At 34.5% G+C, this 15022-nt stretch overlaps 2 protein-coding genes across 5 annotated transcripts; one reads left to right on the top strand and one right to left on the bottom strand.

Moving 5' to 3' along the window:
- Positions 1-2009: 2009 nt before the first annotated feature.
- On the top strand, positions 2010-14778 carry LOC108130261 (uncharacterized). 2 transcript variants are annotated; one of them, XM_017248647.3, is made up of 5 exons: positions 2010-2147; positions 2310-2931; positions 3451-4023; positions 4088-4298; positions 14713-14778. In XM_017248647.3, exons 2-5 carry the CDS (start codon positions 2324-2326, stop codon positions 14761-14763), a joined length of 1443 nt encoding a protein of 480 aa, XP_017104136.2. In that variant the 5' UTR covers positions 2010-2147; positions 2310-2323; the 3' UTR covers positions 14764-14778. The 2 variants fall into 2 exon arrangements, with proteins under 2 accessions (XP_017104136.2, XP_070134037.1); XM_070277936.1 differs by lacking the exon at positions 14713-14778 and having other exon boundaries at positions 2012-2931; positions 4088-4406.
- LOC108130230 (uncharacterized) lies at positions 9226-14312 on the bottom strand. Of its 3 annotated transcripts, XR_011442457.1 has the most exons (4): positions 14231-14312; positions 10267-10735; positions 9522-10063; positions 9226-9429 (listed from the first exon to the last, which is right to left on the bottom strand). XR_011442457.1 is itself a non-coding variant. In XM_017248596.3 (3 exons), exons 2-3 carry the CDS (start codon positions 10279-10281, stop codon positions 9773-9775), a joined length of 306 nt encoding a protein of 101 aa, XP_017104085.2. In that variant the 5' UTR covers positions 10282-10735; positions 14231-14312; the 3' UTR covers positions 9226-9772. The 3 variants fall into 3 exon arrangements, 2 of the variants coding, with proteins under 2 accessions (XP_017104085.2, XP_043066769.1); XM_017248596.3 differs by having other exon boundaries at positions 9226-10063; XM_043210834.2 differs by lacking the exon at positions 14231-14312 and having other exon boundaries at positions 9226-10063; positions 10267-10790.
- Positions 14779-15022: the final 244 nt, after the last annotated feature.

Raw genomic sequence — 15022 nt, forward strand, 5'->3', positions numbered from 1 at the left:
GTAACCTATGTTTATTTTTTATTTAAACAAAAATGCCAAGATTTTATCACAAATTACACATGGGGATAGTTTTACTTGCTCCATATCCTTTAGACTCACCTGAACCAAAGTCTAGACTCTAAAGCAACTATAACTCGTGCTATTTTTTTGTCTGCCATAAAAACTATTGCTTGTATAATTCATAGCAACCCAAATATAAAGAAATAAAATGATAGATTTAACTTTTGATTTCATAGATTCCCACGTATTCCCACGATATGCCAAACGCTAGATTTCATTTATTAATTTAACTTGGGACCTATACATTTATTCAATAATGTATAAAAAAGGTGTGCTCATCGCATCTATATGGCATATATTACTCAAAATATGCTAAAATTTGAGCTGCTAAAATTTATTCTGTAGGTGTACCGCGGAAACTGTCTGGACTTTGTTTCAGGGGTGCTTAAAAATTATTGAGTAAGTAATTTGTTATGCTACTGATACTGGAACTAAAGTCAAATTGCAATACTTAAAAAGAAGGTTTAGATAAACAAGTAATCAAAACATACATGAAGTTAGTGTTTAATATGATGCAAAATATCTATTTTTTTTAATCTGAAATTGAATCAATATTTTTATTATAAAACCAGCTATAAAGTAATAATGATTTAGATTTTATCATCATGAAAGAACTTTTATATTTTTGGAAGCGTTTAAAGAGCGTTTAAATTCTGTTCAGAAAAAATTAGCTAAATTTGCAGAGAAAAGCTTAGTTTTGTAAGTGACGAAAAAAAGTATCCTTTATTATCTATATTGAATATAGTATAAAATTGTTTGATGTAATTTAGTAAAAAACAAGAAAGGACGAATGTAGTCGAGTGTTCCGACTATATTATACCGATACTCATCTCTTCCACCAACACTTTAACTAAAGTTTAAAGTTTAAAATTTTGGATTCACAGCAAAAAATTGTTATTGCATACTTTTTGGCTTGGGGAAAAACATATAGTTTTATAGAAGCAGGTCAGTAAGGACCCCATTAGAAAATATGCCTTACAAATCTATGGAGTTAAGGCGAATGCAAACGTTAATAAAATAAGAGTTGCCCAAATTAAGGTTATGAGGACGAACATCGAAAGGGACCTGAAGATCCCTCTGAGCAAACAATTTTTCTCTGAGCGAAAAATATTCGTTATTCTCTGAGCGAAAAAATAATCATTCATAATTGAATAATCATCATTAAAATCAGACTCCGACTTCTATTATTTGCGTTTTTGGTGTTATACGGATATTCCATCCCTTACTTTATGTCTTACAGACTAGTCCCGTAGAGAGTTTCAGTCGACAGATGTTTTTCGCTAAGCCAGACATTTTATGCCGTAAAACCTATTGTTTTTCTGTTCCTAAAATCTTTTCTTCTTTACCCATACATACAGATACATACATACACACCTTTTCAACCTTGTCGTGGAAATTTCTGTAAAAATTTAAAATAAATCTACCAGATGCTCCTTTATTTAAACATCTGTGCGCCCAATAATATGCGCAATAATATGATAATTGATTACAGGTATTACAATAGTTTAACGGTCTACGGAGAAAGCATATGGATGTTTATTTAAATAGAATTCATATTTCATTTATGCAAACTCTTGTGTAGTATCTCTATTTTTATCAGAATCAATTTTTATAAAATTTTCCACCTAAAAAATAAAATTTATACATACGTAAGTATGTATGTACATACAGGAATACTTCGAAACCGGACAACAACCATTTTCAAAACTTACAAAAATAAAATACTCAACAGGAATCTCAGTTCATTATTTTAAAAACTCGACTATTTCCTTTTTTTTTGGTAAAGAGAGAATTATTGGAAAAGTGGCTTTTGGAAAAGAGATGCAAAGAGCGAACCAAAGGGAACATATGGCATCAAGGGTGAGTGTGCGAGGGTGTGCGTTTGTTATACCGCCGACACACACAGTCGGAGCTAAATGCATCATCCATTTTAAGTCAACACCATTTTATTCGAGCTATGGTGGTGGTTGTACAGACAAATACGACAGATCGGAACAGAAGTTGAAAAACCAGAATTCGACGTAGCCACAGATACGAAAACTCTACAAAAATACAAAACAGTTTTTGAAGATACGCACACTCGGAAGGTGGGACAGACGCAATAAATAGCATTGAAATAGTGATTTCAATGCTAAAGCCGCTTAAGCGGTTTCGTGGTTTATTTTTTACTGTTTTGATTGTGCTTGTACTTTATCAAACTAGATATACTTTTCATATTTTAGTAATTTAAATTTGTTATTTATCGAAAGTTTCTCACTTGAATATGGATCCGAAATCAGCCCCAAATATTGTTTTTGAAAACGGAACACTTCTGGGATTAATGCCCCAACGTCAATCAACAAGACACTGTCACTCGTTCGTCATTCCTGAAATCGTGATTAGTTCCAGTCAAAGCAACAACAGCCTCCACAGAAATCGCGAAGAAAGCGGAGGCCGTGCCGTGAGCACAAATTCAATTGATAGAACATTAGGAACCTGCAACGACCATAAAATCTGCTCGGGACAGTGTGTTTTACGTCCATGCGGTGTAATTTCATCAAACATGCCCAACGCAAGCGCTGACTTACGATCTGCTTCTGAGTCCAAAAACGAAACGTGTTCGGACGGGAATTCTATCAGAGCAAACAACACAAATAGCTCGGCATCCGAAACAACCGTTATGGCTGCTCTGGAGATCGGATTTCCGCCCCAATACAGTAACATATATCGAGATTGTCGACAAAACCTTATGGGTAGCGAGTCTGTTACCCCACAAGCGCAGCAAGCGAGATACATACCGCCTGAAGGAGATCGTACAAGTAGCATACAATATTTTCAGTGCTGCCAGCAACTACCAGAAATCGCGCATCAAAATTCTCATCATGACCACAGGTGAATTAAAACAATTTAAATTTAAATTTATTTTTATAAGAAATCTGATTCCAAGTACAATAAAATATATAAAGGAGAGATACGAACAAAATTTTTTTAAGTAAAATAATTATTATAAATTTTTTTTATTATAATATTTAGATTTGCAATTAAATTCAATAATTATTTTTAATGATTAACTATCATAAAATATTATTTGGTATTGCCATTTTTTTTACATTTAAAAAGGGAATATTTCTATCTTCATAAATAATTTGACCACCAATTATAAAATTAAAATAATCAGCAAATATGAAGAAAACTAGGGTGTATATTACAAGGTCATAACATTTTTCTGAATAATGAAAAACAGATTAGAAACTTTAAAACTAGTTTGACAATGAGTGTCTACACGAAAGGAACTATTTATGTATATCCTTTGTGGATACCTACCTGCTAAAGAAATATCGAGAACTGAAATAGAGTCGACCCCAGGTAGTTAATAGTGGTAAATTCTTATGTGTATTTTTAAAATTGCAGCACTACAATGAACGTAACTGTACCCATATCTGGCCGTTCTTTTGAGACTGGTGGTATTTTGTTAAATACCAATAGTACTAACATAACTAGGTCGTCCAGCGAAGTACCGGTAGGAGGATGCAGTATACGAAAGTGGTTCCTACGTCCTTCATTGCCCTTTGTTATTGGTGTCTTTGCTCTTGGAGGTGTAGCATGTACTCTTGGTGGCATTGTGCTTGGATGTACGGGTCTTTTGGAACACTCAACTCAATATTTAAGCGCGGCCCTTTTAATGATAGGAATTGGAGTATCATTAATAGTTATTTCTGGTGCTATCTGGAGACTAAGTCTTCTTGACGATGTGGATGATTGCAGATGCTTTAGGCGTTTTGAAACTTGCCGGAACTGCCACAACCCTCAATGCAACAATCGACAGCTTCGAGATGGCTACATTTATCCTGAATTTCAGCATCGTCCACCACCACCTTCTTATCTAACTTCACTTAACGAGTACACACTTGTTTACTACCCGAATATCCATTCTATCGGAATAACCACTCCACCCCCACTGTATCGATCAACATACTCGCTCAAGTAAGCTTATAAATATTTACATAGATTTGACTCTTTAACCAAACTATTTTTTTTTTAATTACAGCGTTTTAGGAGCGATCGTCCCATCTGCAGGAATATCCCAATTACAAGAAAACGTGATCCTTAAAAATGATCGGTCTCCATCCGTCACTATTAAAAGAGTAAAATCATTCGATCAATTAACAAGCACAGATATCTCTGAGGCTGGACCCTTAATACAGGGTACTGAAGATGACACAACAGAAAAAGATGATTCTCTTATTGAAATTTGTAAGGTATAGGTTTTTTTTTTAATATGCTCCTTATGATATTGTCTTGACCAACTACAGTATCAACTAAATTCATTATTAAAGATTGAAAAATAAAAATTCCCTATCGTCAAAGCTGTATGTCTTTTACATAAACATATGTATATGTACTGTTTAATTTACTAATTGTTTAATAAACATAAAAGGAAAGCTAACTTCAGCGGGAGACGAAGTTTTTATTGAAGTTAAGATTGGCTACATATCGCTATAGTCGCATAATATTGGCTATAGTTGGCCGATCCTTATAAGAATTTCATTATAAAACCAATTTATTGGAATACAACTTTTTAAAAAGAGTCCCATCAACATTTTACAACATTTTAAAAAAAGTCGCAAGCAATTTTCAAAAATACCAAAATTGGTTCATTTGTTATCTTCCAGTTATATGGCAGCTATAGGATATAGTCGGCTGATCCATATGATCCACAATTACTACAACATTATTCGGACCAATTGGCAAAAAATAGAATCCAAGAAAATTCCAACTTTCTAGCTTTGAAAACATTAAAGTTATGGCATTTCCAATCAATCAGTTATATGGCAGCTATAGAACTTAGTCGGCCATACATAACATAAGAAAAAAGGTTGTGTGCAAAGTTTGAAGTCGATAGCATTAAAACTGAGAGAAAAGTTCGCGTGGAAACAGACAGAAGGCATGCTTATATCAACTAAGGAGGTGATCGAGATCAAGAATATATATATCTCACTGCGCACGGCGGTGCTCATGGTGGCGAGCCGCATGTCATAGCGTGCGCTTGCAGTTCAGTTTCTCTAATTAGATAATTTTTACCAAAAACATTATCAAGACAAAACTTTTGCCAAAAGTCTATTAGTTTGAAAGAAATTTGCGTAAAAGTGAAATAAATTGGGACTAGAGGAGGCATTGGAGTGTCCAGACAAAATATTTTGATCTAATAACATTTTAAGTTCAAAAATGCGTCGATTGACGTCTCAAATCCCAATCCTACTTTATGTCTAGAAGTTCTTCAAGAAAATCCGATTTTTCTTCTTCTTTAAAATTAAACCTAATGTGTCCTAAACCTAATGCTAAAGGTATCCTTAATTTCATTAAAAGGTGGTCAGAAGAATTTAACGACCCCTAAATTACTAAAAGCTAATTCATTTTTTCGGTCCGTCCCTAATATGGAGTACATGAGGATTACATAGAATCCGTACAAAAAAATGTCTTAACTTTTCCACTTAGAGGTCTTAACTGGGATGCAAACCTTCATCTTTCATCTTATAGTAGTAGACTCCTACCAATAAACTTACCAAGCTTAACTAATCGTAGGACAATGTTGGGTGTAGCTTTTCTACATAACCTTAGCAATGGGCAAGTAGATAGCTAGCATTTACTAACACGCTTAAATTTTAACGTTCCATATGCACAGCACGACTCTTTTAGGGTCTTATGTTCGAACTACAATAGTCTCTACCCTTTCTTAGTAGAGATTTTCTTACTAACTCCTAGCTTAATAAACTACAAATAGCTTAATATATACTAATAAATCGTTTCTCGAGCGCCCCTCGGTCGTCTGGGCCTCTAAGCTTTATGATGAATACAGGAATGCTAGACGATGCTGTAATTAATGCACAAGCCATTCCCAAAATTCTAAAAGTCCATGAAACAAAAAAAATATCTGGAATAACTCTAGAGCCCATGGTATAAAGTGGGTAAGGGTGGTTCGCCTACTGAATTTCGAAGTAATGCCTAATCGGTATTTGATAAAAATCTGCAGTTGCCATAATGACTTTATCGATGGTCTTCTTTCAACATTCTTGTGCCCGCGCTGATGTTCAAGACGATTTGTTCACCCAGTTTTTGGCCAGAGAACATTTTCGTCCAAGAACATCAGCTCAGTGCCGTAAAGAAAAAACTTTTAAAACCAGTGGGAGTGAAACTTTCCCATATCAGAACCTTCCACCTCTTCTTCGTTCAATAATCCAAAAAACTAATATCGTCACAAACACTTACCTATCAGAATACTAGGGGGCTACATGATACAATTATATAATTATATAATAATAACAATTATTTATTATATAATTGGGGGGCTACTTAGCAAACTCCCTAAACTATATTCTGATAGCTTTTTCTTTGCATCCCATATGAAAAATGGTTTTTCAACCTTTACAGAAACTTGGCAAAAGCCGGAGATCTTTAGCTCCGAAGTTTTTTGTCCACTATTCAATCCGTTTTTAATCTTATGATCGGTCGTTAATTTTAATAGCCTTATCGATACATATGATTGACTTTAATTCACTTTTTGAGTCATGTGTGCCATGGAAATATCCGTCCGTTTCAACAAATCCTCTTTGGTTTACAAGGTGCCTCACAAAATTAAAAAATATTAAAAAGAGGCTCTTACTTAAATATAAAAAAACCTGCATTAGTATAGATTTGTCAAGATAGCTACTATCTCGGTCAAATTTTACCGTGCATAACGCTGAATTTTACAGGATTTGAATTGGACAGGATTTGTTGCTTTCGGATACAATTTACTTAGGATCCAAAGAAGTTTTACAACTTTGTAAACACTTATCGTAAACATGTATCTTTTCCACCTCTTCATACGTGTGAAAATTCATCTGCGACCTCTGATCAGGCCATTGCACAGTGGTCCGGCTTGTATGGGGAGAGCGGCCAAAAATACTTCTAGTTGAGGTAGGGACTGGAAACTTGGCACAAAATATTTATATTTTTATTCTAAAATAATATGTTAAAATCAGCCAGATCGGGCAACTATATCATATAGCTGTCATATAACTGATTGATCGAAAATGCTATAACTTTGGTGTTTTTACAGTTAGAGAGTTCAGTTTTTGTACGAGTGCTATTTTTGACAAAATAATACGACCTACCAAATTTCACAAGGATCAGCCGACTATATCCTATAGCTGCCATATAAATGTTTGATCGGAAATGACCCAACTTTTGTGTTTTTTAAGATAGATAGTTGAAACTCGTACAGATTCTATTTTTGGTCAGTTGATCCAACCTACCAAATTTCATAAGGATCGGCCGACTATATCTTATAGCTGTCATATATCTGAATGATCGGAAATGGTTTTGGTAGAAATACCAACTTCGGTGTTCTTAAAGATAAAAGTTTGGGACTTTTTTTTTAGATTTTGTATTGTAATAGATTAGTTATATTATGATATTTTCATAGGGATCGGCGAACTATATCTGATTCTTGCGATATATATCCGCTTTTTTCAAATTGCCAAACAAAGAACGTTCACAATTATGTACTAAATACAACAATGATTTACACAAAACACAACAAATACTACATATACTTTTTATTGTAAAAAGAAAGTTAATACCTTTCTTTAAAATATTAATAACTTCCATGGCACAAACCCTTGTTTTAAAAATGTTTAATAAGTTTTTTGCGGAGAGCTTCACTTGCACGTTTCTTACGCTGCAATACACAATGAATATCATGCTATCATTTCGATGCTATTCTTGAAGCGGACAGACAGATTAAGGATGTAGTCTCATGTGTGAGGTTAAAAAAATCAATTTTTTTTTTTTTTTATATTTTGATAGTGTTGTTTATTATGAATGTACTGTTAAAGTTTCAAATAAAAATATCAAATAATGACAGAGATACAGCCCATAATCGAGAGCGCGCCTACACCGAAAAGTATGAGTTTCTCGGTAGCGTCTAAACTTTAAACGCGTTTTTCTCGAAACGACATTTTTGTGTGCGGCGCAGGTGATTCACAAAATTCTATGGTACCGATCTAGCTGAAATTTGGATATGTTGTTCTAAAAAGTAACACCTCTGTCCCGTACTAGAATCATTTATTTTTAATGATTAGTTTTTTTTTTATCATTAATTTAAGATAAATTTTTTAAATTTTTTTTAATTTTTTGTTTTGTGAGTTCGCCATTTTGTTGTTTATTGATGAAAATATTTCATTCTAGTACGGGACAGAGCCATTAGCTTACAAAACAATAATCTATTCTAATTTTTTGTTTCGGATGACTCTAGCAGACGAAATCACCTGCGCCATCTTATCTATCTTTTTTTTTTATATGCATACTTTGGCATGCTATAAAGTGTATTAAACTACACAAGAATAAATTAAACAAAATATTTTCAAATAGTTTATGATGCTTATAAAAACATATTTGAAAATTGAAACGATGGCATTATTTTTTATTACAAAAAAAATTTTTTTAAATAACCTCTAAAAAGTAGGCCGGCACATGAGACTACATCCTTAAAACAAAAAGATGAATAAATTCAAATAGCTAGACCAATTATAAATAAGAATTGGTACATTTAAAGTCAAAATTTGGACTTTGGTTTTTTTATTTTTGGCCTACGGGCTGGACCACTGTGCATTGCCGACCTTTTCCAAAAATTTTTCAAACAACTTATTCTCCGCCTAAAATGACAGATCAGCCTTACGAATACAACTTTCAATCAGAAAATCTTATTTTCTGTCCGTTTTTCTCCGATAATAGCTTATTATTTTTTTTTTTTTAAGGGTCAAACCCGTTTATTCGCCAGGCCCCGATGGAGTACCAGGCTATGTGCTAAAATACTGTGCCAGGGCTCTGTGCAAACCTTTTCATAGACTTTTCAACCAAATTTCATGAGGATTGGCCATTATATCCTAAAGCTGTTATATAACTGAACGACCGGAAATGGTATAAGGTAAAAATACCATTGGTATTGGTATTTTTAAAGATAGAAGCTGTGGACTTCTTTAAAATTTTGTATTTTAATAAATTGGTAAACATCGTTCATAACTGCAAGGGAAAATCAACTTCAACTCCGCCCAAAGTTGGCTTTATTTTCTTATTTGTTTTACATCGTCGACGTTGAAGTCCTCTAGAAGAATTCTCGATGCAGTTGGATATTCGTCTCTGTGATCCTGCGCCAGCTGCTCCATTACCCTTACAGCCAGATAGGGCCCACAAGCTGTTCCATGACTACCAGTGCGTAGCTGGTAGTGCTTCAAAGGCGCAGTTGGATGCTCTCGCCATATGATTCGTTGGTAGTTTTGGTGATCGGTGCTTACCCAAACTTGGCGAAACATCATGACAATGTCTACGGAGAATACTTATCTATACATTCTGAAGCGTGGGCAAACGGAATGAAAGATTGCGGGGAATGACCCTCAGTTTTCGCCCTACTATAAGGTGATGGTTCAGATAGAAAAGGTTACCTGAATTGTTGCTTAATCCCCTGACTTCGATCATATTGCCAAGGCTGATGTATTCCTGCATGAATTTTACGTACTTTTCTCGTAGATTCGGATTGCAATGCAGTCGTTTTTCTACAGCCATGAAGCGAGATTGTGCTTCTTCAAGTGTGTCTGCAAACTTTGGGTTTGCCGTCTTAAATGGTGGCTCGCTGATATACTTTCCATCGTCGTCCCGTTTGTGCGTCCCGAGGAAAAGTTTTGTCGACCGTCTTCTATCTCCCTATCAATTTTTTATGTGGAGAATAGCGTAGTACTTGTTGGAGACTGATAAACTCCAAGTTGGAGTCTCCAACCGATGTAATGACCCATTTAAAAATCAAGGATATGGCAATAAGATTGCCCATGTTTTCGTGCATCTTTTGTCCCATTAGTCCAAATTGTCCCGTGGTCCAAACGTAGTCGCTCCCCAATAGAATGTCTATGGGAGCCACTGATTCGAAGTCGATAGCCGCCATCAGAAATCCATCGAACACCTTGAGCGATGATGGATCGTTGTTGTTTCTCTGCAAAGACAATGAAATATTACTGAGAACGTGTGCAGTAAACTTCAGTGGTTGTGAGTGCCTGTGAGTCGTTATTTGAGATTCAGCTGTGTTAATGCAACGTTCCAAAATGTAAAGCATCTCAGAACCACTGTCCTATAGAAGCCGGCAGTGTGTAAATGTTCCATTTGCGTTCTGAAAATATACCAGTGTCGGTAGTATACCTTAGCAACGCCCATGTTTGTGTGTAATTACTGCAGGGCCTTGTGCTTATGCAGCCGATTGTGAGCCATATATTCGTTCGAGGAGCGTCCTGATTACGCTGCTCCTCCCTTCCGGTTGCTACGTCCTGAACCGCAGCCTGCGAAGTGTTCGTAGTTGCTCCAAAGCCTTGCATGGATGCAGGCGGTTGTTCATGTAGAATTGTATGATGTCGTCCGTGTTATATTCTTCATTTGAATTTGGATTCACACTGCCTTGTAAAATGTCCCGGTCTCAAACAGTTGAAACATATCGATTTTCTTTCGATCCTTATAAAAAATGGCATGTCGTCATGGCATCAACTCAGGAGGTGATCCTTATCAAGAATATATATACTTTATAGGGTCGGAGATGTCTCGGAGAATTTAGTAAATCCAGTGGATGCTTCCTCTTGAGTTTTAATTTATAGATGAAAGATCGGATACGACTCAACTGTGCGGTTTTTGAAGATACAGATAAAAAAAAATTTTATATCAGATACTTTGCGGGTCACATTTGCATTCGACAACCGTATTTTACCTCTTCAGCGCTTTTTTTATCCGACTTGATTTTAATGAATTTTTTAGATGATGTATTTTTTATTTAGGTTATATTGTTGATCTCTATATCACTACTCCAAATCACTATATATAAATGATACTTAAAAATAGAATGGGTAAATCTCTATATATATAGTGTGGATAGTAGCAAAAAGTAAGCTCCTGTTAGCCAATTCCTACAGTCGACAGAGTCGTAACATTTAATAAACCGTATATTCGACTTTCGAATATATATACTTCGATAAACAAAATATTGTCCCTAACTGAGGACAGATTGTAAATAAAACTTCCAAATGTTACAACAAAAAAAATCTATAAAATAGCTTACAAAATTTCGATCCTTACAAATTTGGTAGGCCCTCAAGTGGGCCACTTTGACAAATTTTTTTTTTCATATTTGCGTTTTAAACTTTTTTCAATAGGTGTCATGTGTATCATGAACCGAAATAGTATATACAAGTATATACAAATTCTAAAAATCCCAAGCATCTATCTTAAAAAATACCAAAGTTGGTATTTTTACCAAATACCATTTTAAATTGTTGAGTTATATGGCAGCTATAGGATATAGACGGCCGATCTTTATGAAATTTGCTAAATCGAATTAATTGTCAAATATTATAATCTGTAGAAAGTTCAAACCTTCTATCTTCAAAAGTACCAAGTAAACGATACGGCGTTTCGGAAATTTGGTAGGTCAAAACAAATTGGCAAAACATAAAATATATGGATAATCCAAACCTAAAAACCAAATTATGGTATTACAAATCTTAAAACATACCGATCAATAAATAAAAGTTATATAAGTGTCGCGCCATGTCAAGTGGGCCACTTAAAAGTTTTTTTTTTAATATTTACATTTAAAATTTTTTAAAATATTTTTAAAAGCTATCGATTTTTCGAACAAAAGGTTGTGTAAGTGCTGAAGGGCACTAATTGTAATTTTCCAACTGACGCTTCTCTAAAATAAAAATATTTTTTCTTAATGTAACTATACTATTTTCATGGATAAGTATTTTATATTGTGAAGATCGGACTCATTTTCGACAACACGACAATAGTCAAGGTTCCCGACTTTATTAAACCTGGTAATAATATTTTCCACAAACACTAACCTTTAGAGTTTAAACTTTAATATGGATTCTCAGCGAAAAATTTAGGTTGCATACTTTTGCGTTTGGGTGAAAATAACCCGCTGGAACGAGCGGGTTCCATTGCGCGACAAGTTAAGTTTGAGAAATTTTTCGCGCGACAATGAATGAGGAATAGCCGAGTGGTAGAGTGCTTGGCTGGTGTGCAAAGTCAAACGAGATCAAACCAGGCTCGTGAAATCCATTTTTTTTACATTTTAAATCTATTTATATTATTGTTTTATTATTTTAATGTGTTTTCCTAAATTAATAATCCATTAAAAAAAATACAAAATTGTAAAATCACCTTAACATTGCCTCAGTTCGTAGTGGAACCCGTTGTAAAAATGTCTATAAGTGCGGGTTCTACGGCATTTTGGCAGGCCGCGTCGTGGGACCCGCTCTCAAATGTTTTCATTTTTTCCGTCGTGGAACCCGCAGTAATATTGAAAACATTAGAGAGCGGGTTCCATGCCAAACGGCTGGCAGATGAGAGAGGGAAAGAGAGAATTCTATTTTTAGATCGTAACATCTTTGGAACGATGAAAGTTTGAAACGTTGTAGTCGAACCAATGTAAGAGTAAAGAGATCAGAAATATCTTTTACTATCCTTACTCGTCAACTGTGTTTTTGGTATAGATTCTAGCGCCTCTTTTAACACCAATTTTAAGTATCTTAAAATCAACTTCGAGGTTAGCCTAGATGGATAGTGCGTGGTCCTTATTCATGGGGTCCTGGGTTCGACTTCATTAGCGGGCGGTTGTTTCGATTTTGATAAAGTTGTAGTTTTATGATTCTTTTTATATTTACTTTTATTTTTTTATTATTTTTTTTTTACTTTATTATTATGTTTTTTAATTGAATTCTATTACAATTTTTGTAAAAATAAGTGACGGACGTTTCGGATGACAAAATGCCGGAAGGACTCCCTTGAAATTTTATTAGCCGGACATAATAAAGAACAAAACAATTTTACAATTTGAAAATTAAAGAAAAATATTATAATTAAGGAAAAATAAAAAAAAATAATAATTATAAAAGAACGAAAAAGTTCAAAGTCCTTACGAGGATTTGAACACAGAAAAATTACACATAGATTAACTACTCTATGCATTACGCTACCATCCTGTCTCGATCGGTGGCGATCAAAAATACTATTTGTTCTACCAACTACCACATCGGCGCATCGAAAACAGAAACGAGAAATTGAAATTGAAATTTGGAAGCCAAAACATTTTTACTCCGTCGTGCGAGCAGTCACACATACACACATAGGTTCACATTTTTGTTGACGGGTACATGTAAAGAGTTCTAAAAATAGAATCGTATGCATGTGCGTTTCCCCCCTCACCAACAAGCTAGACGCAAAAAGTTGACCGTTGTGGGCCCTGATGTCCCATCTATGTACTTTATAATCTTTGCTACCACCTACGGCCATACTACCGACTCAGTAAGAAAGCAGAATAAAAGTCTATACCAGTAAAGTTTTTATTTGTAGGGGTAGATAAGCCATTGGTACAGTTTGGCATTAAAACATTTTCCAGAAAGCATAAATGAACTGGAACTGACGAGATTTCCATTTTTGGGGGCGTGGCAAAACTTCGACACAAACATCTGCATGGATGATGCAGAGAATGGGAAAACCACCAAAGATTCCACCAAAGTCAAAAATTCAGTCAATGGCCAGTCATCGACTTAAATAAAAATTCTATGGTTTTGACTCAAGTTTGCACGAGAGAATTAAAAATTTAACACAAAAGAGTTGCAAACTTGCAATTTGGTCCTATGAATCCAAATTCATTCTAAATCAATCAGACGAAAAAATGAATATGTACAATTGAATATTTGGACTTTGAATGCGTATTCCCAAGATATGGTGACTGCTAGATGCCATTTTTTAATTTTAATTGAAACATATACATTTCAAAAATGATATAAGACAAAAAAAAAAATCTAGTCAACACAACAAAATGGTCTACATTATTCCAAAGATGATGTAGTTTGAAAGTTGGCTCAATATTTTTTATTAGGTGTACCGTAGAAACTAGAGTTATGGAACATTTGGACCGTTCAGGGGAGATTTTTTGCTTTCGGACTGTGAAATAGATTAATCATTATCTTTCGCTTGGTATGTCACTCATTCAGATCGAAGGCACACAAATAATAATCCGTTCTTCGGCAATTTTTCATTTAGGATAATAGCTTAAATAATTAACATAATCTTTCATATTAAGTGACGGGGGTCTGGGGGCTCTAACCTGGTGACGCGCAGTGTACTTGTACAAAAGTATTCCGATGTCTTTGTAAGCTTTTAGCTTATAGGTAGCCTCAAAATGAGAGACTTGTTTGCGTGAAAACAGACAGATGGACGACAAGCTGATCCTGATCCTGATCAAGAATATATGTATGTATGTATATACTTTATAGGGCCGGCGATAGATCCTTCACGTATGTAAGTGTATTAACGAAAATTAAAATGTATTAATTTTAAAATCTACTTAACTTTAAATTTGTATTTTAAATAAAAATTAGATAAGATTTATGTAAAATGCGCATAAATATATAAAGTATTATACTTAAAAATTTAATAATGAGACTAAGCAGTTACGTAAGATAAAGAAAACCGTAAATCAGAGGCACATCACAATTCACATTTTTCATTTATAATAGTTGAATCTTTTTCAAAGACAATGACAGTAACAACAAATACGTTCATTTTTTTATTTTTTTTTTTTTGCAGGTAAAACCAGAAATTCACATCCGCCTACAAAAATTAGTGGCTTTCGACTGAGAACCTTTTTGTGCGTCATCACTATAATACGCGAGTGTCGTCTTTTTGTTGTTGTAGGGCCTTAATATTATATTATGCAGTCTTTCTTTTATTGTAACAAAGCATTGATCGATTAATATGCGCACATTCGCATACTGAGCACATAACTACAATCCGACATGAGTAGGCGCCATTTAATCTAGACGCGGAATGCAGTGCTTGTCTGTCATTAATCCCAAGCAAATATCATTTTAATTGTCTGCTGTCCAAAATTTGGATG

This window comes from Drosophila bipectinata, chromosome 2R (genome assembly GCF_030179905.1).
Source record: "Drosophila bipectinata strain 14024-0381.07 chromosome 2R, DbipHiC1v2, whole genome shotgun sequence".
NCBI lineage: Eukaryota > Metazoa > Arthropoda > Insecta > Diptera > Drosophilidae > Drosophila > Drosophila bipectinata.

Coding starts and splice junctions, on each gene's coding strand:
- LOC108130261 (XM_017248647.3), top strand. CDS start 2,324: ATGGATCCGAAATCAGCCCCAAATATTGTTTTTGAAAACGGAACACTT. Junction 2,932..3,450: donor AATTCTCATCATGACCACAG/GTGAATTAAAAC, acceptor TTAAAATTGCAG/CACTACAATGAACGTAACTG. Junction 4,024..4,087: donor CGATCAACATACTCGCTCAA/GTAAGCTTATAA, acceptor TTTTAATTACAG/CGTTTTAGGAGCGATCGTCC.